Here is a 27,767-nt window from a genome sequence, read left to right as displayed (position 1 = left end):
ACTGATGCAGCGAAGCTGGAAAGGTGCTGCCAAAGGTATGCAAGGGCTGTCAAGAGCCCCGGGCTGAAAGAAAGCTTTGGTGTGAGTAATGGATTAGGGGTCTTCCCTACAATTCTTCACAAAAAATAAGGGTTAGAGTTGAGTGAAAGAGAGCTTACAGCTAAGCCTGGGCTGGTGCTTCAGCAGACAAGCAGGAACTACCAAGAGAGCTCAGCTGGGTCAAAGTCTTCATCTCGGCAATGGCTCTAAGGCCTTTTCTATTATTCTGCAGGAAAATGAGAGCTGGAGCCAGAGTTAGGGTTACGGCTAAGAGAGAAAGCCTAGAGCTGCCGTTGGGACTGTGGCTGAAAAAGGGCTGCCAAGATACCTGGGCTCACAAAACTCCTTCATCTGGGTTTCCTTATCTAAGGCTCAGATGGAAAGTGAGAAGTTGGGTTAAGGATGACAGCAAAAGCCTAGGATTTCAGTTGGAACAGGGTTAGAAATGGGCTGCCAAAGATTATTCTAGGTTGCCAAGAGACCTTGGCTGGGAATCGTCTGTTGCACAGCAGGTCTTGTCAAAAGGTTCAGCTATAAAATTAGGGTTAGGGTAACACTGATGGAAACAGAAAGCCTAGAGATGCGATTTGAGCAGGGATGGAAATGGGCTGCCAAAGCAAAGTGGGGGCTTGCAAAGAGACTGGGGCTTAGAAAAATCTTTGGTATGGAAAATGGTTCAGCAGCCTTCTCTAGGGCTTCCCCTAAAAAGGAAGAGTTAGGGTTGACAGAAAGCCTGGAGCTGCTGACAGAGCAGGGCTGGAAAGAGGCTGTCAAAAGGAAACAGTCAGGAGACCTGGGCTAGAAGTCTCTGGTCTGCAACATGACTTCAGGGCCATGTGCACCTACTCCCAAGAAAATGAAGGCTAGGGATAGGACTGAAGGATGAGAGCTGCCGTTAGAGCAGGGCTGGAAGGCAGCTGCCAAGACACTTGGGATGGGAGAAATTTTTACCCGTGCAATGCCTGCAGGTCCTTGTCTAAAACTCAGCAGGATAATTAAGATTAGGTTTGAGAGAAAGACAACTTCTCCATTTACTGTAACACAAAGACCGTCATGGTAACAGGCTTTGGCCCTCCTTCGTTCAGGTGCAAAGAGAATAGAGCAGTGAACAAAGAGAATAGAGCAGTGAAAACCAGCATTTTTTAAAATCAAATGTTTGTTTTCAGAGGCTAATGTTTTGCTGAGGCTGGCTAATTTCTACAAGGACAGGTAAAAGATCAAATTTTGCCTTTTTCTGTAACCTCCTCCATAAAAACAACATCCGTTCTTGTTGAAACCTTACAGAAAAGCCAGCCTGAGGCACTGCAAAGATTTGCACTGCAAAACAGCGAGAGCTAGACAAGAATTATTCTGACTGCACAGAGGAGTTTCATCCCAGAGAGCACCAACACCACCTAAAATTGAATTACATTAAAACGTATCTTGCGGGAACGATCTGTAATTAGACTGGCCCACAAGTCTGACGGCCAACGTGCTTAAAACATGGCACACGTTAACAAGCAGTAAAGGACTATGCCCACAGGTTACATATTCCAAGAGCAGGCAATGGGATGAGTCGGCACCATCCAAGTTGCTCTCAGCTGACATCCTACTTGCCTTTTAGGAGACTCTGCTGGTGGGCTCTCGCATCTGAAACTCCAGTTGATACTGCAGCACATCCCCCAAAAAAGGCTAGGCCTCCATGCGATGTCCTCCAGGTAACATAACACATAAACATAACAAATAAACAGGGCCCAGTTCTCAGGGTCACAGGAGGACAAGTACTTTGGTGGAACAGTGCAGGAGAATGAAGCTTTGGTTCAGTTTTGGGCCCCTTGCCTCAAGAAAGATATCAAGATGCTGGAGCATAGCCAAAGAAGAGTAACAAAGCTGGTGAAGGGTCTAGAGCACAAGTCCCATCAGGAACAGCTGAGGGAACTAGGGTTTTTTAGTCTGGAGAAAAGGAGGCTGAGGGGAGACTTTATCACTCTCTACAACTACCTGGAAGGAGGTTGAAGCGAGGTGGGGGTCAGTCTCTTCTCCAGAGTAACAAGCAATAGGATGAGAGGAAATGGCATCAAGTTGCACCAGGGGAGGTTTAGATTGTGTATTAGGAAAAATTTCTTCACCAAAAGGGTTGTCAAGCATTGGAACAGGCTGCCCATGGAAGTGGTTGAGTCACCATCCCTGGAGGTATTTAAAAGACATGTAGATGTGGCGCTTAGGAACATGGTGTAGTGGTGGACTTGCTAGTGTTAGGTTTACGGTTGGACTCAATGATCTTAAGGGTCTTTTCCAACCTGAATGATTCAATGGTTCACAAAAACTGAAAGCAGTCCCCCAAACCAGTAAGGCACATGGCACAGTCAAGGGCTGTCCCTGTCTTTCCCTTGGGGGCACATCCAGCCTTGCCTCAGCCCTTCCCTCTCCCCAACTCACGCGCATGCTCCCAAAATACCCACACAACCACCACCAAGGACAGCCCCCACAGATGACTTTAGACATACAAAGTACAGTCTCTGAGTGCAGGCCAGCATTCCCCCATTACATACTTTCACCAATATCCCTTCAAGCACTCTGTGTCCCAACAGGAACAGATGCTCCCACAGCCCCTCAGTCATGGACACACAAAGGCACTTCAGAAATAAAGTATTATTCATAACCTTTATCCAAAGAGCAACTTTCATTTCCTGCAGGGAAATCACATCTGCAGTATGGCAAGGAAAGTGGGAGTCAGCAGCTCTGAACACAGTCCTGTTTTTGCTTTGCCTCTGCTTCCCAGCTCCGTTCCCCTGCCTACTATCTTCAAGGCCTGCCCTCCCCTCTCTTCTCTGGCTGCATTGCACCCAGGCCCACGGCAGAGCAGTACCTGCTACAGCTGCAGCTCAGAAGCTCCCCCGAGGTCACCTCAGCCCCAGCCTGCGAGTGGCAGCGAGGCACTGGAGCTGCCTTGAGGCACATGTGAACACAGCCCTGCCTGTTCCCCCCAGGTCGCGTCGGCAGGCTTGCCACCAACAGTCGAAAGGGCTACAAACTCAGACAAAACAGAGCCCTCAGCATCTGCAAAAACGGATAGCATTTGCCCAAGAAAGCTCCTTATTCAGCACGGCAGCACGGATGAGAATTTTTTTACTTTATTAGAGCACATCGCTGCAGTACAGTGCCACGTTCAGCTGCCTGAGAGAGGCAGGTGGCTTCCTCCTTCAAAGGGGAAAAAGATTTTATCTGTAGAAATACGCTTCAGCCAGGAAACAATGTGTGCAGTTAAAACAAAAATCAACACCCAACCATCAGGTCTTTAGAGACTGTCAATCCTCTTCAGAAGAATGAGAAAAAGGAAAATGTGTTTTTCTCCAAGGGAAGGATGAAGCACAACAGGAGCTGGGATTCAAAGAGCAAGCAGTGCTCTCAAGCCACCTCTTGAAGGACAAGGGGCACGTGGGCATGTCCAGCTACATGCCAGAAACACTGGTGATATTACACTCAGAAAACCTGCACTTTTCACTTTCTAAATAGGAATTTTGCATCAAAGCCCCTCCAAAGCTGCCACAGCAAAGAGCAGACACAGGCAGCAACCTTGGGTTACAGCCACAGGCACCACGAACAGTCACTTGTAAGCTGACATGGGCCACTACATGATACATTTCAATTCTGATTTTCGGACCACAGCTGTGAGAAACATTCAGTGACACAACCAAGTCACTCAGCACCCTGCACATGCAAGCCACATCTCAATGAAGTGGTAATAATCCAGCAAAGAGACTGCATTTGCTTCTCAGCAGCCCTTTGGGATACTCAGGTTCCAGGCCAGAAGTGAGAGCCCCTGACACCTGCTCTTGAAGAAAAGCAAGTTGGGTCCAGCAGGAACAGAGTCTGCCTTGCACCACACCTGAGGTGAGTAGCCCCTCCAGCAACTACTTTTGGTCCATGGTAATGGCACACGGCCAACCAGGAGCCCACAGTGACACTGCAGGCTCATGACACTGTCTTAAATCACTCTGAAAACATGAGTTGGGGTCTGTGCTTCAGCTGCCCACCCTCACCAGGAGCTAAAAGCCAGCATTTAGAGACTAGCAGTTTTCCTAGTCACTTTTCCTACATGACAGACTGGATGATGAACTCATTCTGTGGTTCATCAAAGACATTCAAGAGGAATAGGAGCCCCACACTTCAGGCAGGAGCCCCCTCTGCTTATTACAAACCAGAGAAATGCTCTGGAATGGTATATCCGGATCCACACATTCTCACTCATCCCCCAGATTAGCTGGCACTGGCCCCACTGGAGATGCACCCTCCCCAGGCTGACCCGGTCTGCCAGCCGTGCTCCCTGCAGCCCAGTGGTCCCCCCTTCCCAGGCACATGAACAGCACCAGGCACAGTACAGCAGGCTCAGGCTCCAGTGAGGTGCCGAGATCAAGGTCTCACAGCAAGCAGCTCCTTTGAGATAGAGGCATCAAGAAGTGTCCAACCTCCATCTGTCAGGCAGGCTTCTGGTAACGCTTCCTTCCAGATGATGCAAGCGTCACTCACCTCGTCAACATCATGTGGCCTTTCCCTCTCCTCCCTCCTATAGTTTTGATTACAGAAAGTGTCCCAAATAGGCACAGCACTTTGCATACAGCCCCAAAGTACAAGCAGGAAGGCAGGGAGATAAAGGGAGGAGAACTGCACAGCCATGCCATGAAATTACTGATTTTCAGACAAGCAGGTCTGCTCTGCTGAAGGACCAAAGGACATGCTGCATCTCCACAGCGTTTGGGCACAGCTTGAAGGAAAAGAGATTAGTCAGGGGTTCCTGGTCCAAACCTGCTGCCCAGGCCTGCAGGCCAGCAGCAAGTCAGGGTCATGGGTTGGAACTAGCCCAGGTGGTGCTGGGGAGCCTCAGCACACCCTTGCTGCTCTGATATCAGAAGATGTGCTAACCTGCCCTGAGAAATGCTGGCAGAAGTCAAAGTGCAGATTGATGAGAAGATTCAGATCACTCTACAGCTGGATCCAGCACTCCCAGCAGCACAAGACTGCAGGCAGCTCCCACAGCCACAGCACGAGGGCCCTGCTCAGCCCTTCCAAACACAAGGCAGCCACAAAGGGCATCGAGCAATGGGGCAACCAAGAGCTTTCAGAAGACTATCTCACAAGTAAACGGTCCTGGTCCTTCTTCTGCCCCACACCACCAACCCCTATGCCAGTGTCAGCAGCTGTCCTTATGTAGACACCATTTTGGGGTGGTGGGGATATCCTTACTGCCTCACACGAGCTGCAAAAGCAGCTCTTTAGGGGGAAGAGGTGCTGCTCCAGCCCTGACAGACTGAGAGCTGCTCTGCTCCCCACTGCCTGCTGTCATCAGTGCAGCAGTCCTTGGCTCAAACATTGAGGAGCAGTGTCTCATGCCTGACAACAAACCTTACAGTCATGAGAAAAAGGTAGAATAGTCAGTAGCCATTCCCTGACATCCTGAGATGACACCAAGCCACGTCATTTTTGTATCAGGGTCAGACATCACATGAAACCTTTCAGGCCTTTGCAGTGCTGAGGCATTAATACCACTGCTCCAGCAGGAACTCCCAGAGTCCTGGCACTTGGCACTGGTCAGAGAACAGGAACAGCATCAGCATTGCACAGTATGCCCCATCCCACAGCCTCTTGCATCAGCACACTGACCAGAAGCATGTTGGGCCAAGCTGGATCAGCGTGCTGGGAGCTTGCCTTGGCAAGCAAACATGAATCATTCCCAAAGGAGCAAAGACGCCTGCATCTGTCTGAAGCCAGCTGGGGGAAAAAAAATACTGCTTGCCAAGAGGTTTGCTGCATTGCTCTGCTACTCCTACCCTAATCACTAGAAGCACTATGGAGCAGCAGATGACAGGTCTAGCAGGCTTTCCCAGGCAAGCTGGAGCGGAGGTCCCCAGGGCCTGGCAGCACCTGCCCATCAGAGGGACCTCCAGAGCACTCTCCACCCCCAGTAGCATTGCTGTTGGCAAGGCAGACAGCAAGCCCGAGGACCAAGCATGGTCCAAGCATCAGCCACCCTCCCTACCTGATGCATCCACACCACAAGTGAGCAGCAGGAGAGGACCCACGGATCCAGCTGGGACAGACCAAGAGCAGAACTCACAGCCTGCACTGTCCTCCATCTGCTTGGCTCGACCAACACTCTTCTCCAAGGCACCAAACAGCAGAAGAGAAACATCTGCAGTCCCCTGGTGCTGTTTGATTCTTGCTACCTTATCAATTCCTGTTTCCAGGCAGGGCTGCACAGACACATCTCAGCCAGCAGAGCTACTGGAGCTTGAAGCCCGAGTATCTGTGGTGCAATCCAGAGGGACTCAGGCAACTACATTCCTGTGGGCTGCATGGCAAAGAGACTTTGCAGAGACATTGCCCAGCTACTAGATTTAGAGAGGTGCTCCTGCTCACTCAAGGAGATCCAGGCAGTGGATACGAGCACTGACAAGACAACTGCCTGCAAAACACTGAAGGGGCAGAGCTAGGGGAGGAGGAAAGAGAAATACTGTGCGAGAGTGACACTTCTCTCCCTGGCTCCTCCCAACCACCTCTCAGCAAGCTGAATAAGGGAGGGCTTCATGGCAAAGCCTCCTCTGCTGGGCAAAACAGCAACCCGGCCGGCTGCTCCTCCACAACACGCTCTGTCACCCAAGAGCTTCTCTGCAGGATACCCTCTGAAGGAGGTACCCAGCCCCTATCAGAAGCCACCCATCTGCAGGCTGTCACGCAAGCAGCCTGGCAGCCCAGAGCCCGGCTCTCTCCCCACAGCCTGCTGCAGCAGGATTTGTTTATGTGCCTGCAGCTGCTCTGCGCATTCGCCATGGGAATCCAGGCTGAAACTCCAGCCGCATCAAGCAGAGAAGCGGCCTCCCCGCCACCCCTCTGCGCAGCCTCGCAGCTCGGTGAGCATGCGGAGCACGGCAGGCAGAGTGCTGCAGGGGGCACGAGGCCCTGGAAACAGGCCTGCCCGAGCGGTGAGCCGCATTCCCAGCCCTCCGCAGCGCCTCCCCCACATCCTGCCTCCAGTCCTCCGCTGGGGGTAGAGAATGCAAATCTTGGGTTGTAATTCTTCCAAGTTAAAAATAACCCAGTAGTTTAGTAAGAGAGAAGCAACAGCAGCAAGGCTGGGGGCTGGGGAGCCTGTGAGCTTGCTGCGAGGCAGCTACAGCATACATCTTTCCCAAGCAGAGGCTACGGAAAGGCAGCCTCCCTGCGCTGCGCACACAGCTGCGGGAAGCAAGACCCCTTCGGCATCCAAACTGCAGAGGCTTCGCTGAGCGGCCAAATGCTCTTCTTTTAAGAGCTGCCCTAATACTCCCTCGCTGCTCCCTGGCTCTGATGGGATGGGGGTGCACGTCCCACTCCCCTGAGCAGGGCACACAGCAGGATGACAGAAGCAAGGGGAGAAAGGAGCATACAAAAAGGTCCAAATAATCCAAAGTCAGGAAGCAAACACCGCTCCATGCCCAAATCCAGGGCAGGCTGGGCAAAGCATCACACCAACAGCCAGCCCCAGGGGAGTAACACCTGTGCTATAAGCAATTTTCTGGTCTTAAAATATTTTAATCTTTAAAAAAAGAAGGGGTACGGGGTGGGAATTAACTGTGTTCTCTGTGTGGCCAGGGGAGCCAAGCAATCTGCTGAGAAGGATGTCTAGTGCACATGGCAATCCTGCCAGCCAAGCCACGCAGCACCTTCTCAGGACACCCAGTTCCATGACCCCACAGGGGAACAGCCAACAAGACTTTGACAGGCAGGCAAGAAACAGCCACAACCTCCTTGCCACTCGCCCCATGGGACAAGGAATACAGCGATGCTGCACAGCGTAGCCTCTCCAAAAAGCCTGCTCAGCAGCAACACTTCTGCTCCCAAGCTCTTCCAGGCAAGCTCTCAACCCTAAAGCAACAGCCACGTCAGAGACCCTGGGGAAGACACTGTGCTTCTGCCTGTGCACAGAGGATGCTCTGTTGGCACCCAACAAGAAAGAGAGCACACACAGGCTGGATGCAGGCCCCAGTAATGCAGCTTCAGTCAGCTGCACTTCATGACTCTCGTGACAAGCTCACGTGGAAAAAATGGCAATAGCTCCTTTTTGGAAAGTTTTCAAATGCAGCTCTTAACCCAAGACCATAACCACAATGACCTTCAGCAGCTATTTCAAAGCTGCACAGTGCCATGGAGCTGAGAACCAAGGGCTCACTTAGACTCCAGTGAGCACAGGAGCAAGCAGGGACAAACAGCAGAAGGGAAGAGAAAGCTGCAGAATGGCTGCAAACACCTTTGGTTTTGTACAGCGAAGGCACATCATGAAATTCAAACCCATGCCTGGCCAGCTAGCGTGTGCACAAAGACACCACACTACAGCTTGTTGCTAAAGAGAGGGAAAACAAGTCTGAGCTCACCCTAGAATGTATTTCTCTCATCACTTTCATAGACAGCTCAAAATGAGGAGACACACCATGCCCAACCGGCACCAGAGGTTGAGAGGTGGCCATCTGCAGAGTGGGGATGCACCCAGCATTAGCTGTACACCCTTTCCCACACCATTGCCCTGCTGCCCTGGTATGCAGGAGCTGCCAGGAGCGAGACAGGTTTCTCAAGCCTCCTGTTGTCTTCTGATCAGCAGGCCAAGAGTCTCACTCCAAACAGTTGCTCATAAGCCCCAGGCAGTGGATTTTAATCCTCAATATTATCAAGGCAAAAACCCAAGGAAAAATAAAACAAATTTCTACAGCTCAGTACCTATGCAGACAAGGAAGAGAGAAGGGAGGTAGGCCAAGCCTGCCCAGCCTTGCAACTGGCACCCAGCAGGCTGGGCTCCTGTGGGCAGCAGGCCCATGACCACCCTCCATGGTGCCGAGGGCCAGGATTTCACAGGTGAGAGCATGCTAGTATGTGCACAAACACGTGCAGCACTCCTGTGCACACAGGGGGCCTGCAGCAGCTCCCTGCAGGGCACCACTCCACCAGCACTATTTGCATGCCCTGTCAAGAGCATGACCAGCTCAAGCTCCCGCCACATTAGCAAAGCCCACTGCTCTGATGCGGCACTTTCCAGACCTCTGCTCCCCATTAAACACAAATACTCTCCAGCGTAGCATTTGACCCAGGCCACCACATGGGCCAAATTACCTGCCCTGTCTGCCAAATCTTAACACACCATTTCTCCATCATTAGTGCCAAGTTTTCCTTCCACTTATTCACCAGCCCTGGCATGCTGACCAGCAAGCCAACAAGGAAGGACATGAATGGGGTGCCTAGGGAACAGCGTGCCAGTGGCCATAAAGCCTTCTCACTTCTCTCATCACACTCCCAACGCTTAACATCCTACTTTAAAATAAGGGGAAACACAGTATTTGTATCCCTGTGCTGCAGGAGTCCCAAGTTGCATAGGCCAATAAAGCCAATGGCAGATTGTCACTTCCACAGCTTCCAGCACAGCTCTCCTACCCCTCTGGTAGCCCACTGTGGGCAGGACACAGACAGCTTGCAGCCTCTCTCCTTGCCTGCCCAGAGCCAGAAGCACACTCCTCATAATGGCAGTTCAACGCAGCTACAGGACCAGTTTGCCGGCAAGCAAAAAGATGCCTAGTAGGCAACTCCTCTTGCTTCACAGGGTGGGACTATACCCAATCTGCTCCTCCACAAGGCAAGGGAGCCCTCATGTACCAAGGGGAGCATGTGGCAAGGCTGTCAGAGAGACTATGCAAAGCTTCAGGTCAGGGTGACAACACAACCCTAGCTACATACAGGCAAAGTAGCTCTGAGGACACACTCTTGGTGCTAGAAGGAGGCTCTCTCCTCTGAAGGGCCTGGCTTCACCCCTGGACAGAGCTGGGATCATGGGCTCAGCTCCTACTGGCTTCCTGAATGGTGGCCATGAGGAGCCAGACTTCCCAGTAGTGTAACAAATGCCTCTTCCAGATTACTGGGCCTGTGGGTGCACAGGGGTTATCACCAGCTGCTTCAGAGTCTTCTTGCAACAGGGCAAACTACCCAGCTGCTCTCCAGCTATCAGGGGGGATATAGAGGTTTCAGCAGAAACGAGCACCCTGCACACTCTGCATATTTTCCTGCTGCCTTTTATTTCCCACATACTTGGAACTTCACTTATCTGCCCAAGTCCATCCTCAAGGTCATTGGCCCTGTAAAGATGCCACCATGCACATAATTTAGCCCACAGCACCTTTATTAGCATGAAAGGTGTACAAAAGCCAGATCAACCGGTAGACCTTGACAACTGGCCAATTCAAAAAACCTTTTATCAGGTTACTGCTTGAGAGCTACACACTGAAGAGCACCGAACTCGAGCTATCCCAAGGCAGACAGCCAAAAAATGTGATGGCATTCCTGAAAGCACAGATCTTCCCCTCTTGCTGTTGTTCATATCCTACACAGCAAACTCAAGCTGTCAGAAAACAGCTTTGCCACACAGCAGACAGCTCCGCAAAGGCAATCAGAGACCTTTGTGCCTCTATTTTCCAACTGTAGAATGGGGATAAAAAAAATCAACCTTCTCGGCAGGGTTGCTGAGAGTATGATCAAGCACTTGCAACACACCTCAAGACTTGGCTGTAGATACATATGAAGAGCCCATCTGACACCCAGAGCAGATTTCCTGCTGGAATAGCACAGCAATACTGGCCACAACTCCAAATGGTGACAAAGACCCCAATGCAGAGTCCAGTCCAGCCGAAAATCATTCCTTCAGGTGTTTCTGTCAGTCTTCTCCAGTTGAAACTCCCTGCTGTAGACCTCCTCCATGGTGGCTTGCTTTTACCCCTACTAGCTATCCAGGTGGGGTCCCCATGGTCCTGTTTGCTGCTGTTACCTGCCAGCTTTAAGGTATTCCCCGTTGCCCTCTTGCTATAACCATAGTAAAGTAAAAGGGTGAACCAGACTTTGCATCCTCCTGCCAACCTGCCCCTGCTTCATCTAGTGAATAGCCCATGGGAACGTGCCCTAAGAAACACATCCAATCAGGAACTGAATGAAACGTGGCCAAGCCACCAGCAGCTGGGCCACAAGAGCACAACCAGCATCTTAAGCATTTCCAGGGCCTTTTAAGCAGGATGGACATGACTGCTTTGCCAAGTGCCTGTCTGTATACAGGTGGCGGAGTGTGGAAGAGTGTACAGTGCATGAAGTGAGCTCGGGGCCAGCTTTGCTTTGCCCACCCTGGCCACAACTTGTGCTACAGTTCTTGAGCACAGGCACTGGAGGATGATCCCAGGCTACATCCTGGCACATGACAAGTAAGCAGCTTTCCCTTGGCCTAGGCAGCACTGACATCCCGGTCCTAGAGGTCTCAAAACCCAGGTGACAAAGGAAGCTCAGTTCAGTCTGTGCTCTCACACAGTGAATGTTGGAGGGACCTCCAGGAGCAAAAGGCCATTTTGCTACATGGCTCACTCCCCAAGTACAGGACATCTCCACCACCAGCTTACAGAGGTCACTTGCTTGATACTGCCCTGTTGGAGAGGAGCTCCTGCATATGCAAAGGCTGCACCTGCCCTGTCAGCACTGCAAACCCAGGCTATCCCACCACAGGACAGGGCAGAAAGGTTGGCTAGCAAGACCCCTACCTGTGGCAGCACCAGTCCCTGGGGGAGCCAAGCTGTTCCTCACCACCCAGGATGACAACATCCCAAACAACCACAGCCTGAGAGTTACTGTATGCTGAGGTGAGGTCCCACGGCTCATGGCATCTGTTCTGCCTGTATATCCTAAGAGAAACTAGCAAACCTCTGCCCAAAACAGCACCAGACAGAAATCTGATGTTCTCCAGGCCTGAGAACTTACATACTGAAGCATCAGACCTGTTTCCCAAGCATCTAAAGAACAGGAAGAGGAAGCAAAATGTAGCAAACTCTCCTGATGCAACACAGAGCAACTGGCACTGCTACCCCGCAGTACACAGGTCCACACCCCTACAGGCACCTCCACTTCAACTGCTCTGCCATGCAATGACTGTAACAGCCTGACCTTTACCTCCAAGGGCTTCCAGGTTATTTTTCATTTAACTCTCTGGGAATACAAGTTTTCCAGAATCTCAGTTGAAGCTACTCTGAAGAACAGTCTCCAGAGTTCAGATGTCATCTCTAAGTAGACATTCCTCTCAATCATCTCAATGCTTCTTTGCATTTGTGTGTTTTACACCATCCCAAGAAACACTTCATCAAGGGAGGGACAGAGAAGTGCCAAAAAGAAATTCATCGATTACTCGTGTGCAAATGCTTAGAGTTCAGCAATGCCAGGTTCCCTGCTCAGCTACAGGCAACTCTTTAATATACTCGGGTGGCCTTTTTAAACTGAGCACTGAAAGTCCTGCCCAGACATGCTGCAAGCAAAACACTACTGAAAGCACATATGGAGAAGTAGCCCCTTCTTGTCTCAGCTCATAAAGTCCTTCAGAGACCAGCTCAAGGAACAGTGGAAAGAGCATCAGCCTCACCAGGCTGGAGGTCCATGCTTGCACAGGGAGGAAGCACATCCCTCCTGTGAGAGCATGTACAAGCTGCAATCACTAGTGTTGACTGCAGAGCACCATCTTTGCAGAGTCCCTTTCTCTGTGTAGAACTGGGAGCCCAGAACATACCAAGCCCCTTCAAACAGCACACAGGCAGAGCTGCTATGGGTCTCTCCTGGAGTCAAGTTGTATCCATTCAAGGCACAGACAAAGAAGACACCCACCATGTCTGGGACCCTCCTGGTCAACCAGCACCATCTTTGTGGGGTCAACTAGCCAGTGGGCAAATGTGGCATCAGCTGCACCAAACTACCAAAAGACCCCTGTGCCTGCTTGCCTGGCAGGACTACAGACATCAGTCTCCTTTCACGTGTAGCAACACAAAGGCCAGGCAAGCAAACTAGACACAACAGCAGAGCACAGGTCCCACAGACCCATGTCCTAGCCCACTCTTACTGCACATACCTGTCAGAAGTCCATGCCAACATGGTTTCCACATCGCCTCTCCCTCCATACCTGCATGAGCCACTCATTTTCTGACCCTTTCCTTCAGCAGATGTCTCTGGAGGAACTAGCATGCAACAAAGTCCAGAAATCCACTTCTGCTCTGTGTCAGACATCTCCCTCTCCCAGCTCAGGGTGGCAGAAAGAGCAGGAGGTAGAACTGGATGCAGGAAAGGGTTTAGGAGCACTGTCCAGAATTCCTCAGACCTAATGTCACACTCTGCTCAGCAGAGCAGCCAGAGGAGAGCCTGTCTAGAAACCAGAGAGCAGCATCTGCAGACAACCACAACCACACCTCCACACACAGCACACTATGCCCTGTCAGATGTGGGCACAGCTGCACCTATTCAAACACACATGGCCTGCAGAGTCACACCTCACTACAGGGCTCCCGGAGAGGCCACTCTCACCGAAATTACAACTACTAAAGCTTCAAAGAGTCTGTGCCCATAGTGACCCACTCCTTCCTTTGCCTTCCAGATTCAGGATCCTGATCCTCACTCTCAAAGCACAATGTGGGACTGGCCCAACTCCAAAACAGCAACATTATTCTCAGAAAGAAATTCTCACCCTCCAGAGCAAGGAGCCAGAGTAGTCACTGTGACTGGCCCACAAATCTGTAACCACTTCTCTGAAGAAATCAGTCTAACCACAAACCTCAGCACCTTCACAGTAAGCCCAAGTCTTGCTTCAAGTCAGCCTCCCCACAACACCACTGCACAGCGAACAAACAGAGCACAGTCTCTGCTGTCTGTGGTGGAGCAGAGAAACCTGCCTTTATGTATGCACAGAAGTGCATGCTGGGAAAAGCTCAGATACCCTGGTGAGGGGCACCCTATGGGGACTGAGAAAGATCACTGAGAAACAGGGCATCACTTGCCCTAAAGCAACAAGCAGAGAAGCATACAAATAAGAGCAATGTGCTGTGCATCCCCACACCCCACTGCTCTCCGTCCCAGGCTAAGTGAGCACAGGGTACAGCAAAGATGCACCATGCACACAGACATAAGTATTCATGAGAGAAGGGTGCTCTCTTCTCTGATCCTCAATTAACAGACACCTAACACTTAAGCTTCATTTTATGTTAAATATGTTTTAAGTTCAACCAAAGCGGATGAAACATTTAGGGTTAAAGGTTCTCTGTGCACAAGACCTAGAGAACTCAAGGCAGCAGCTCACACAAAAATAGCAGCTTTCACAGAACATCTATAGCAAAGCATTAATGTTTATTCTTGTATCTAGGGCTAACTTTAATTCTGCCTCAATGCACATATATAACAAGGCATTAACGTTTCTTAAAGAAACAATACTTCATCTATCTATACATCAAAAAAGTAAAAGTCTCCCATAACTTTGCATCATCCTTGTTCCTTCATGTAGCACACTAGCACATTGCTAATGCTGGAATTCACCTTCAAAGACAGCCATTGAGCATAAGTGAAAGCGCAAAATGAAAACTAGAAACCACATAAAACTACTTAGTTATCTAATTACCTTCGTGACTTCTGAAGAGAGGTTTAACAACTGAAAGTTTTTTGAAGGAAACTCAACTATGTCCACATAACAAACGTCTATTGCTAGTGCAATACAGAGGGACCAAAATTCTCAGCAGTAGCTGTTAATGGGGAGGGTCTGGTAGCTGAAGTCCTTCAATTAGCTAGCCCTGCTTCTGCCTTCAAAGAAATGCAAATGAGATACATCCTAGGGAGTTTAGCAGTCCTCAGGGCAGAAAGTGCTGCGGTTCCTATCCCCCCCAGTCACAGGGGACAGCAGGCTGCGCTTCCCCCACCAGGCATCTGCACGGGCTTTTGGCCTGGGGTCCCTCACAGCATGCTCAAGTCCTTCCCACCTCACCTCTGTCCCCCTGCAAGACCTCCCAGGCTGCAATTTAAACACATGCTTTAGGACCACATAAGATAACTGGATGAATCAACATTGCCTTTCCTCTGTTTATCTGTCCCTCCCTCGCAGTAACATGCACCTTAGTAGGGACATACATCCAGTTCATGGAGGTAGGTTAACACCAGCCTGACCCCAACTGTTGCCTCCTTTTACTCTAATGCAAAGCAGGACTCCACAGATCCCACACTTTTATGGAAACACAAATACTCTGAAAATTGACACTGACAAGCATAACTTTCCCCTGCTTTCAGCACAGCCACCCCAAAAGGAAGCAATGAGTTATCTGTATTTCAACCAGACCTCCATAACAACTGAGCCAAACAGCAGAAAGAGCCAGACAAGTATCAGAAAACTTCACCAGAAGAGATCTAAACTTAATCTCACCAGTTAAAACATAATAAAAAAAGAAAAAAAAAAAGTAAAATAGCCTTCCACTACAAAAACCCAAACCAAAAACACCCCAAAACAACCAACAAGATAACACTACCTACACTAGTGCAACTTCAGGACTGCATAAAGTTAGGGCAAAGGCAGGTCTGCTGTACCTCCTAGGATAGATGCTAATAATAGTACTGTCGGACTGCTACTGAGCAGCATCCTTCATGGAGAAACCAGGGCTGGAAAATGCAATGTGTATCCATGGCCAAGCCAGCATCTTGTCGTCATGATAACACCCGCACTCCTTGATCCACACAGAACACACCTCTTCAAGCACATTTCCAGCACCCAAATGAAAAACAAAGAGGGACTGGGACTCGGTTCCCACAGTTCTCACTTTCTTTTCTGGACTAAAAAGAGTGTTTTGCTCCTGGTAGAGCAGGATTTATACTCACTACAGGCTGGGAATCCTCTAGAGGCAACAGGCTGCAGTATGGAAACAGTATACACCCCTTAACCTCAAGGCAGCATTTTGTCCCCAGGGCGAAGGCCTTGCACAAAGGATGAGTCAAGTGCTCCACTGACCTCCTCAGTGCCAACATAACCAAGGCCCCCAGCTCCTCTCTGAGCGTTGAACCCAAAGGCAGTGTAGGGCAGGAGCCTTACACCCAGGCACAAAACTCTCCCCGCTTTTAACTGACTTCGTGAGGAGCTGAGTGCGCTGAGGCACTCCCTAGAGCACAGCCACAACCTTTCTCCAGATATCTGTCAAGGACCTGCCTCAAACATTAAGGCCCAGACACAGCATCTCAGGTATTTCCTACTAAGGCTGACTGGACACATTCAACATAATGCTAAAAATTAATAGCCACATATTGGCAGATTGCTAGGCTGCATACCAGATTTTCCCATATAAGGGAAAGTTGGAGGCATTGTCCTATCACACAGAAAACATATTGCACCAGCCCGAGATATTAGAAAGGAAATCAGAGTCTCCTCATGTCACAAGCTGACACCCACAGCACTACGTTTTTCCCCTTTTGTTGACAGCTTGGTCAGCTTTCCTCAGCCCTGTTATTTCTAGCAGGGGCTTGTGCCTGAGGATCACTGAAGGCTGCCTGGGACAGGCACTGCCCAGCACAGCATTTGCAGCACGCTGCTACACATGGAGAATTGACTTTCTTAGAGGATTTTAGTACCATTACCACCATGCTGGCAGTGCAGCCACCATTCCCAGGGTGAAACATAACTCTATTTTCATGGGGTTTTAGTGTGCTGAGAACCCACCATACAAACCCGGCACGCTGTCACCAACACTCTGCCCACAGCAAACATTGCTACTAAACTACATATAGTCCATTTGCCCTGACCATCTTCTCTCCCCTTTATACAGCTTGCTGGTCCCCAACAACAGCTCTGCCTCTGCTTTCACAGACCAGGGCAAAATCACCAACACCAGAGGCTGACTCCACTGTCTCAAGCAGGAAACTGGGGATGAGAGAGAACAAATGCTTTCACTGCTACTTAAAGGAACAATGAAAACAAGCCCCCTCGGTTCCCCTGAAGCCCAGTAAGACATCCAACCACCATACTTGCCAGTGTCTCTAAGATAGTTTCAGAGAAGCCTCCCTACGCATGCCTGCTTTCCAGACCCAACACACCAAGTCCACATTCCTGCACCAAGGACTCACTCGCAGGGCAAGGCTGATAACCCTCCTCCCTCCTTCGCAAGGGCAAGCTTCTCCTGCATGCTGATGTGCAGGCTCTTACCAAAGACAGGCCAGGGCATCGCAGCTTCACGCAAAAAACAAAGGCCTGCTTGGGTGGCTGAGCTCTAAGTCTTGCCATCTCGCAAAAACAAGTTCACTTGCTTGTGCAAACCCCTCTTGAAATAACACAAACCATTAAAGTGAAAGACTTAATATTATCCACCTGTAAAAGTCTGTCTTTGGAGAAGCTCTTGAGAAAATATTAAAGATCTCTCAAGTAAAACTAAATCTTAAAAAGTCTACACTTCGGGGGGGAGGGGGGGGCGGCGTGGGGAAGGCAGAGATTTGCTTCCTGTTAAAGAAATATGGTAAAAAACAGACAGGAAAACAAGACATTCCTCTGAGAGCCTCTCCCACCAAGCCACTAGAAACCAACACACCCTGAAAATACCCAGAGCACTGACCATCAAGGCTAACACTGGCATATGCAGGACCAGCTGCTTGAAGACCAGCAGCTTAGATGGAACCACTCTCCCCTAACGCCAACGCACAGGACAACAGAGAGAGGTAAACTCAAGCCATTAAAAAGGCATATGCTACCAGAGCAGACAGCAACACTCAGAACATGGTAATGAGAGACCCTAACAGCACCTTCTGCAAGAGATGTGCGTTACTCACATGCTGCAAGCATTGAGAAAAAAGCCCATGAGCTGCCTTAGTTTCAGAGATTCACACAGGCTAGTTTTTAACACATCCATACTAGCCCACAGCAAGGGGCTGCAACCGTCTTCTCAGCAACAGGACAATGTTTCTGCTAGGAGGAATGAAAAAATGTGCAGAAATAAACAGCCACAGAGATGGGATGGGCTTCAAACTTCACAAAAGTGAAAAATGAACCAAGATCAGTCCTTCTCCAAGTCCTCTCACTGACTTTGGCTTTTATTTCAAGAATAATAATACATACTTTCAGTTCTGCTGCACAAGGTATGCACAGACATTTTGACAGGATGCAACTCTACTAGTTCTCATGCTTTACAGCTTGAAGAACTCTAGGGCCGACAAACAGCTTCACCCCACCACTGCTGCATTCTTCCCATCTTGGCAGCAAAGGAAACTCAACAGTATGTCCAATGCTCCTGAAGGACCTGGAAGGTTAGGCAGCTGTACCAATTTGGAGATGATGGACAGAACTAGCTTTCCAAAAGCAAACAACATCATCAAGCTTTGCAGTGGAAAAGGAATCAATTTTCCACTAAACAAGTGGGAAAGGAACCCCATGGCAGCCCTGAACAAAACCAACCCAGCTGGAGGCCAGAAGCGTTGAGAGAAACAACCTATTTACCCCAGGAAGAATTTGCTTCCAGAGCAAAAATATGCTTCATACTTCAACAGCTGGACCAAAACAACAATTTCTCTACAAAGCAGCACAGCAGAGCTCCTACATGCATGAGGTAAACAAAGGGTGAGGAGAGCATAGGTGGCACCTATTCCTGTGTCATCACCTGAACAGGGCCCAAAAGCAACAGCAACACTTCATGGTGGGGAAAACATTCACAGAGTTTAGTGTTACCTCTCCTCTGGCAACACCCTAATCCAACCAAACCCACAACATTCAAAAAGATATAGGCAGCACAGCTGCAAAATATAGGTAACTCTGCAAGTGAAAGGGTCAGGGATAAACATCTAACAACTAAAACCACATCTGTCTGCCCACAAGGAGCCCTCTGCCAGGGAGGCCAGTGACTGCAGAGGGGTGCTGGAGACTTCTGCACAGACCTACAGGACACTTGGCAAAACCATAGCAAACCATCTCTACCCCTCTCCCCTCATTCTCCAATCCCAAAAGCATTTGCTGCATTTCCCAAGCAGGAGGCAAACAACAAAGGAGCTTGAGGTTTTAGCTAAAAGTATCCCAACTTACTGAAGAAAGAAAACAAGCACTTTTCATCGCAAAATTACTGAAAAATTGTACCACATCAGAGGCCAGCAGCAGACCAAGCAGAAACAGCTCTCAGTGTGCAGGTCTGCCCGGCCTCCACAGTCCCCGACTTTACTGCAAGTTTAGCATAGTTGTCAGGAAGGTAAATCGATAGAGAAAGCATTAGCTGCTCCAAGACGGGTGTGCACACCAGGCAGCAATACTAGCAAATGAGTTCTCTTCATTTTTCTGTATTCCGTTTACATGTGTTTCCGTCACAGCGGTTTTACCCTACAAGGCTCACTGATCAAGACTAAAATCCACCCCAATCGCCAGCTAGGAACAGGGAGAATCCCACAAGGCAGCCCCCAAAACACAACAGACGCAAGGCTGCACAGGCAGACTACGGCGAGATGACTGCAGCGTGAACAAGACGCGACTCCAACGTGACTGTGATGCCTCTCTGTTGTGACATGGCTGCAATGTCACAACAGATCCACGTCTGCTCCGCGTGCAACGGGCAAAGCGGGCCGAATCCGCCGATGACAGGGACGAGCCCGTCGCCCGGGGCGGGGGAAACGGCCCTTTAACGCATCCCCCGCCTTCTCATCGCCCCGGGTGCCCTTGCTCGGCAGGGGCCAGGCGGCTGTAAACCCGCGCCCCGCGGCCTCCGGCCTGCCAAGGGACCCACTTCTCCCCCGCTCGCAAAGTTTAAAGACTTAATTATCGACGTGCTTGAGCGCTGCAGCCGGAACGGCGGCGGCAAGCTGCGCCCCGCGGGCAGGCTCCCGGCGCCCCGCGTTCCGCCGGAGGCTGCAGCCGCGCAGCTCGGTGCGGGGCCGGGGGCCGCGCTCCCCCCTTCCCGAACGGGAGGAGCCATCACGCGGTGCCGGGGGGAGCCCGCCACGCCTCCGCCCCCGGCCCCCCACGGCTGGGGGGGGGGGGGCAGGCCCCGAGCTGCCGGCCAGGCCCCGCACTCCCCGCGCCCGGCGGGCGGGGGGGGCGAGCGGCAGGCAGGGCCGGGCAGAGGAGGCCGCGGCCCCCCTGGCGCTGCCGCCGGCCCCGGGGGGCGGGGGAGGGCCGCGAGGAGGAACCGGCGAGGGCGCCGCCGCCCCTCCCCCGCGGCCGGCCCGTCCCCGCGGCCGGAGCCATGACAGGGCCGGCGGCCGCCCCGGTCCCGCCGCCCGCTCCTTCGACCACCCCGCGGCCCGGGCCGCCGCCGAGTTCATTCATAGCGCCGCCCCGGCGCGGCCCCGCCGCCCCGCCGCGCCCCGCCGCCGCGCCGGGCGGGCGAACCCAAAAGTTCGGGGCAGAACTTACCTAAAATGGCTCCTCGGCCGCCCAAATACAAACAGCTATTATTTGGTGAAGTTTAGCCCAGCACCCTGCAAGGACACCCTAACCTCGCCCGGGCACGCCCCCGGCCCACGCCTATTGGCTGCCCGCCGCCGCGCGCCGGCGCCCATTGGCAGGGCGGCTTGTCAGCCGCGCGGCGCCCGCGCCAAGCTTGGCTGCAGCGCGCCCGCCGCTCGCTCCATTGTGCTCCTGTTTGCACCGATGAGAGCGCGGCGGCGATTGGCCGCGCCGCCGCCCCCGCGCGCCGCCTCCCGCCCTCCACGTCCGCGCCCGCCGCTCGTTCCCCGGATGTGGCCCGCCCCGCCCCCTCCCCGCCGGGGCCGCGGCGGAGCGGGGAGCGCGCCGGCTCCCGGTCCCCTCAGGCGCCTCGGGCTTCGAGAGGTGCGAAGGCGCCGGGAAAGCGCGGGGACGGGTTCGGGAGGCCACCGGCCGAGGACGAGGAGGCGCCGCGCCCCGAAGCGGGGCTCCGGGAGACCCTGGGGGGCTGGCTCAGGGCATGAGCCGCCTGCCTGGGGAGACCCGCGTCAGGGAGCGACCCGGCAAGGCCCGCGTCCAGCACTGGCGAACCCGCCGAGGAGGCGGGTTTTCTGTTGGCATTCCCCGCAGCCAGAGCTCCCTGGGGCACCCCTGCCCGGTCACACAGTGCTTGGGGGCTTCCTGCAGCACCCGCGGTCCCTCCGGCTCAGCGCCCCGGCAGGCAGGTCAGCAGCGCCCTTGCCTCGGCGGCCGGCAGCGTTGGTGCCTGCCTTTTCTGCGTGAGAAGCCGTGAGCTGCTTGGCAAGAGGACCAGGGCTTGCAGTGTGGAGTTGCTCCATCCTCCCAGCTGATGCAGAGATGCTCTGAGCAAGGTTGCTCCGGCATCAGAAGGAAACTCTGCTAGAGCTAATTAGCTCTGCTGCGACTCAGGGCTGAATAACTGAACGCAGTGTAGCCATCCCACCTGCGGGGCCCCAGGGGGATGCTGGCATAGCCCTGCACTGCACCCTCTGAAGTCCTGGCTTGTTCAGCATCAGGTGGCAGTGATGGTGTTCTGTGCTGTCTGGCTGGAGCGTTCCCTTTAGCCTCCTGGCTTTCCCCAGATGCTGTCCTCTTGGCTATATGGCTCTTCTGCTGGTCATGGAGGGCTCCGGGGCAGAGAGCAGGCAGTACAACTGGGCAGTGCTGGCGTGTTCTGGGCATACTTGTTACTGCACACATGTAGATCAAACACAGAGGATGCAGCCGAGTGACACAGATCTATTGCAGAGTTACACCCACCCTGTTCCACACCTCCTCTAGGTCCCTTGTGTAGAACAGTAGACCACTGTGCTCTTCCCAGTGAGGCAGGACTTCCTTCTCTGCAGCATTCCCCTTCATCCTTTCTCATTTGTTCCAACCCACATCTTCACCTTCCACCCTTTTTCCTCCCTGAGCCTGGCTCCTTGCCCATGGAGATCTCACATGTATGCTTTGTCTCTCCTGTCTCCCAGATTCAGATGTTTTCCTGAAGGTCAACACATGTGAAGTATTCCTCTCCAGTGCCTTCCCCTTTCCCTAGTCCTGCCTAGCCCTCCTTTAGCCACCAGGCATGCCTGTACCTATCTTTTTGGTTTTATCCTGCACTGCTCAACTGACACCACTTTGCTATATCTTCCCTCTGCATCCAGAGCAGCACCTTGGCCTCTTTATGAAGAATGTCTATAAAGATGGAATTAATTGGTACTTTATGATCAGAAAGCCAACACAGCTTATTTTCAGCTAAACCACTTTTTGGTCAGTTGATCCCAGTATCTAAGGGTGGTTAAGCAACTCAGTGCTGTACATAGACGAGCCAGTTGTTAGGAAACAGTAAAGCAAGACACAAACAAATCCCCTCCTGGATGAGAATTCTTCTGGCATATATCATTTGGGAAGAGGTTTTAACACCTACATTAGAGAACTGCAGAAGCATTGGTGGGAAGGGACCACAGGAGGCTGTGCTAGACAATGCCAGAGTTCCCTTCCCAGCACCACATTGGTGACCAACACAAGATGAGATCAGCCATGCCTCTGCCTACCTGAGCCTTTACACCCTCCAAGGCCAGAGATTCCCCCACCTTTCTGGTGACCTGTGCCAAGGCTGCACCATCCTCCCAAGGAAAGGGTTTTCCTAACATCCCACCTAAACCTTTCAGGACTCACTTTGTCATTATTGCTCCTTAATGTATCACCAGGCTCTGCCAAGAAGGGTTTGACTCCATCATCCTTGTAACTGCCCTTTCAGTACTTGTAGACTGCTGTTAGATCAGCTCCTAGGTACCTCTTCACCAGAAGAAACCAGCACAGCTTCTCCACCTGTGTCCAAGGGCCCTGTGCCCATCTTGGTCATCTGTCACTGATGCCTCTCTGGCTTCTCAATTTGTGGGTCCCCAAAACGGCCACAGTTAAGTCAGAATGTATGATTTTATGATGGAAACTCATCTGCCAATCCAGGCTCAGCCCAGGCCATGTTTGTTTTATTATTTATAGAGTAGGATTACTGTGTTTTGGACAGGGTGATTTAGGGAACTGTCCCAGTGTCGGTATTTCATTGTGCTAGTGACACCCAAAGAGATCTGAGTGGTGCACCCAAACTGGGACCTTCCCCACCTGGTCCCCTCACAAGGCCAGCATGAGCTCTGTTGTTGGGTGGCCCCAGTACCCTTTGACACCAGTGCTGGAACCCCCCTCAGCCTTTCTGGAAAGCAGGATTAAGTCCCGAGCTCAGCTATTCCCAAATCCTCCTGAGTGCAGGATGTAACCCCTGTGAGTGCAGGATGCTCAGCTGAACAGAGCTGGGGTCAAGCATCACCTGGAGCACAACCTTGTTGCCAGCAACCATCGTTGCACACAACCTTTGGGAGCACCACCTTCTGATCTGATTATCTGATCATAATAATAGTAGTAATAGTAGCAGTAGTAGTAATAATAACAATAACAACAACAACAACAACAACAACAACAACAACAACAACAACAACAACAACAACAACAACAATAATAATAATAATAATAATAATAATAATAATAATAATAATAATAATAATAATAATAATAATAATAATAATAATAATAAATAGTTTGGGCCTCTATAAAGAGGGATTGTGACAGTCTCCCTGGGCAAACTCCTCTGGACTCAGGACACCCCCATACCTCACTGCCCATGGAGGACCTGCGTCCTCCTTGGGAGCATGACCAACTCTGAACTGGGATGCATGGAGGGGCCATCATTACCTGCACCGTTACCTGCAATGTGCCACATGGAGGCTGTCCAATGCATGCATGAACATCCACCGTGGCCCTGGTTTAGAGATGTGCCCCACTCCAAAGGATAAATGTGCTACTGTTACGTACTTACCTTGAAACCAGTGTTAACTGGAATCAGGAAAAGCAAAATGCGAATGACGGTGTTTATTCACAGCATCTCAGCTAGACAATAGCAAAAAATGCAAAAGAAAGCAATTAAAAATTTAAAAAGTAATACACTTTGTTGGCTTTCACAGAATGTCAGTGGGAAAGGCAGAAGCTGATCTGCAGCTGGCATTCCTGCTGGGACATCAGCATTTGGGATGCCTGTGCCTTTCTCCTGGCCAGTGTCCCTGAAGTGGGAGAAACAGCATTATCTGGGGTCTGATGGTACCCAGGATGTGCTCCTGCTTCTAGAGAGGTCCTGAGGACTCCTGAGGTCTGTAGGGAGTTGGGCCCAGGCTCCTGGGCTAGGTGCTAAGGTTGGTGGCTGTGACTTGCATCGTGCCCCCTTGTTGTGACTGCGGCAGCAGCTTTGCTCTAGCAGCCACTGCACACCAGCACCCACTGCTGCACAACCGCCTGCAGGCCACTGCGTGCAGCTCTGCCCCTGCATGTGTGAAGAGCAGTGAGCTCTGAGCTGGCCACCAGGGATGGAGACCTCTGACATCACATGCCACTCTTGCAACTATCACTGATTTATCCAAGACGTAGATTTTGCAGCAGAAGGTGCAGCCTCCCCACCCAGGAGCACCCGAGCTGAGCAGCAGCACAGCGCTGAGCCATGCCTGCAGGCTAGTACCAACCACGCTACTTCTTCTGGATGGGAGCCCCGGAGATTTCCAATGCCTGCTTAATATTCAGTGGCAGTACAGTTTACCCAGGCACACCTCAGTGCTGCAGCGCGTTTGGCTGGGTGTGTGTGTGTGCCCGGGCTGGCACACTGCTGATCTGTGCAATCCTCAGGCAGCCACATCACCGTGCTCAGCGTGCTACTGCCACAGGGACAGGCACTGACTGCTGCAGGGACAGCTTTGGCAGCAGGAAGGAAAGAGTCCCTTGAGGTTGAAGAAATGCCAAGTTTCCAGGCTAAACCTGTCCTCTTGCAAAGACGGATGTTCCGGTGCTGCCTGCAAGAAATGTGCCTGCCTGGGTGCTGCTGAACCCAGGGTGCTAGGGTTTCTGCCTGTCACATGGGCAGGGGCAGGCAGAGCGAGTGTGATTTCCCTCTAGCTGATGTGCCACCCTGCAACACAAGCCCAGAGAGATAAAGACTCTTCTCTATGGTGGCAGCCCTCACCCAGGAAGAGAGCAGCCACTCCACAGGTTTTGGAAGCAGTCTGAAGAGGTCATCAGAGGAGAAATTAACTGCTGCTGGCCATGGGGGGGATTTTTGGGTACAGGGATGCCAAGCTTCATCCATCCATCTCAGTAAATTAGTCTCAACTGTTGATGGAGCAGCCCTTTCCTTGTTGTGGCCACCTGTATATTTCCACATCTCAGAAGTGTCCTTCACTTGCCTGGTTCTGGGGAGGTTGGTGTGTCTCCAGTGGTTATCTCTGGACTCCTGTCCTGGGTTTGTGTGCTGGGGTTTTTGGTAGCAGAGGAGGGGCTACAGCGGAGGCTCCCTGTGAGAAGCTTCTCAAAGCTCCCCTGGCTCCAAGTCAGACCCACCTCTGCACCAAGGCTGAGCCCATCAGCTGTGCCTCTGTGGTAACATATTTAGGAAGGGCACCTGGGAGGAGGAGTCAGAGTTGTGAGATCTATGTGAACACCAAGGTCAATGGAAGAATGGAGGAGGAAAGCGGGGGGGAGGTGCACCAGAGCAGAGACCCCCCTGTATCCTGTGGTGCTCCCCCCTGCCACCCATGGAGGTCTGTGGTGGAGCAGACACCTGCATGCCATCTCAGGTGACTGAACCTGAAGGAGGCCAGGATCCCGTGGGAAGAAGCAGCCCCTGCTGCTGTAATTCAGTGCTGGGAGGACTGCAGCATGCGGGGGTGTCCCACGCCGGAGCAGCTTGGGAAGGGCTGCAGCCCATGGGAGGGACTCCAGATGGAGAAAGTTGGTGTCCCACACCAGACCAGCTAGGGAAATGTTGCGGCCCATGGGAAGGACTCAGGTTGGGGAAAGTTTGTGGAGGACTGTCTTCTGTGAGAGGGGGACCATGCTCAATCAGGGGGAAGAAGTTCCAGAAGTTCCACCCTCCCCCAAAGATGGAAGAAGCAGCAGTGCTGACTGCACCCCCCACTGCCTGCCTCCTGCACTATGGCGGGGAGGAGGCAGAGATATCAGGAGCAGAGGTGAGCCTGGGAAGAGGGGAGGGGTGGGGGGAAGGTGTTTTCAAGATGTGGTAATGATTCTCACTGTCCTACTCTGTCTGCTCAGTGTTGTTGTTGTTAGTGTCTGAATTAAATTTATGTTCTTTTTTTCTTCCCCTTATGAGACTGTCTTTTGCCTGTGACCATAATGGGTGATTCTCCCCTCCCTGTCCTCATCTCAAATCCCGAGCCTTTGTTTATTTTCTCCTCCTCAGTGCTGGAGGGGGAGGGGGAGTGAGCTGCTGTGTGGTGCTCAGTTGCCCTCTGAGCTATAACCATGACACCACCTTACAAGCTGATGGCTTTGCTGGGGGCTTGGGAGCTCTTACGCATAGAATTGTCTTCCTGGGCTGTCATGGACGTTCATCCCAGCACAAGGTGAGTGAAGGATCCCTTAGCTCCTTTCTACTGTGCATCCTCCCATGCCGAGGGCTTGACCACACAGTGCTGGGTCCAGGCTGGAGGAGAAGCTCAGCTCTCATCACCACCAAGTTGCTCTGTCCGACGTCCATCCAGAGAGTCTGGATAGAGGTTGGCAGGAACCGAGGACCAAGAACTCAGTTCTCTCATCCCTCTTTGATGATATATTTGTAAAGCAAGACAGAGGGGTACATTTGTCTAGAAGCTGTCCAGAAGTTGTCCTGCAGATTTCATAGTGGATGGACAATATTGTTTCCCAGTCTGGACCTTAGACCCTTAGACTCTGAGATAGATAAACACCTGTCAGATGCACATCAGCAGACAGTTCTGGTTTTAGTGCATCCATTTTCTCTAGAAGCAAATTTCAAGACAGATTGCTCATGATGACACAAACCTGGGCAAAACTACTGGGGTTATTGCACTGGAGTCATCGTCGTGAATGGACCGTGTTCTGGCCATAACGAAGGTCTGTGGCCAGCCCAGTTGTGCTGCATCTGGCAGTCAGGACAGCTCAAATGTCCTCAAGCATCCTCTCCCCATACACACCACAAGCGTGACTGGCCAGTGCCAATCTGCCACTTCAGACCGGACTTTGAGTCTGACAGGGTGGTTGTGCTGCTCAGCCTCTGCTCTTCTCCTACCTCCAACGGTTCAGACGTTGACAGAAGGCTTAATGCAAGCCATGGGGTTTGTACATGTACTCCAGTACATGAGCTCTGTGTCTTTGAACCAGATACCATGCAGAACCATCTCAAGGGCCTGGAGACCCACTTGGTCTCTGGTCTGGGGTTCGGGGGGGAATTTGAGGAGCAACTGCCAGACGTCATACAAAATCACATCTTTTAGATGTGTCTCTCTCTCCCCTAAAACAAACCCCCTTGATTCAGAATGTCACAGAAGGGATTTTGATTTTGCAAAGATTTGCACTGCCTGAAGCAAAGTTTAATTGCTTTGGGAAATGCTTTGGCTAAAACCACCTCTGCCTGCATCAACCATCTCATGCCCTAGAAGGGGAGATTCTCTAACAGTGAGCATCCAAAGGCTGGAGCTGTGGGAAAGGTGCTCCAAAGTTGTTCTCTCGCACCAGAGATGTGGGGTGACATCCATGAGACCACAGCACAGTGCAAGGTGCAGGGAGAACTGCCTGGGACCTACCACCCAGCAAGACTTCACCAGGGCTCTTCAGACATGCCACAGGAAGATTTACCAGCCCTCGTTGCTGGTGCTGCTACATCCTCAGAGCAGACGCATACTTGCTGTTTGTGCTGGAGGCCCTCCCTGTGCACAAGTCCATTTGCTGCAGCCACAGCTCCTCTTCAGCAGCTGGGGAGCGGGGGCCATGTCAGAGACAGGAGCTGGGAAGTGGAGACGGAGACTGTAGAGTCACACTGGCAGTAAAAGCATCAGTTACGTTTACAGAGGTTTTCTGAGAGGATTTCTCTTGGAAGCACTTGATGGGGGACAGTAACACTCAAGCAACCTGGGCAAGGGGGGGATGCAGGTCCAGCCTCCAGGTTCCACTG

At 51.8% G+C, this 27,767-nt stretch overlaps 1 protein-coding gene across 10 annotated transcripts in view; it reads right to left on the bottom strand.

Annotated features, from left to right (window-relative positions):
• Window positions 1-20,457, bottom strand: part of CHD6 (chromodomain helicase DNA binding protein 6) — a 93,315-nt gene extending 72,858 nt beyond the window's left edge. For 3 of the 10 annotated variants that reach the window (XM_032992938.2, XM_032992942.2, XM_032992940.2), the window contains exon 1: window positions 6,056-6,375. In XM_032992938.2, the coding sequence (XP_032848829.2) occupies window positions 6,056-6,152 (97 nt within the window). In that variant the 5' untranslated portion in view covers window positions 6,153-6,375. Of the gene's footprint in view, window positions 1-6,055; window positions 6,376-20,224 lie in introns of those variants that run through there. The other 7 variants (XM_042801092.1, XM_042801093.1, XM_032992939.2 and 4 more) reach the window with 4 other exon arrangements.
• Between the last annotated feature and the right edge of the window lie 7,310 nt (window positions 20,458-27,767).

The sequence above is a fragment of the Tyto alba genome, unplaced genomic scaffold (assembly GCF_018691265.1).
Source record: "Tyto alba isolate M040663 unplaced genomic scaffold, T.alba_DEE_v4.0 Super-Scaffold_33, whole genome shotgun sequence".
NCBI lineage: Eukaryota > Metazoa > Chordata > Aves > Strigiformes > Tytonidae > Tyto > Tyto alba.
Note: the sequence above shows the minus strand (reverse complement) of the source record. Positions and strands in the feature narration are given on the sequence as shown.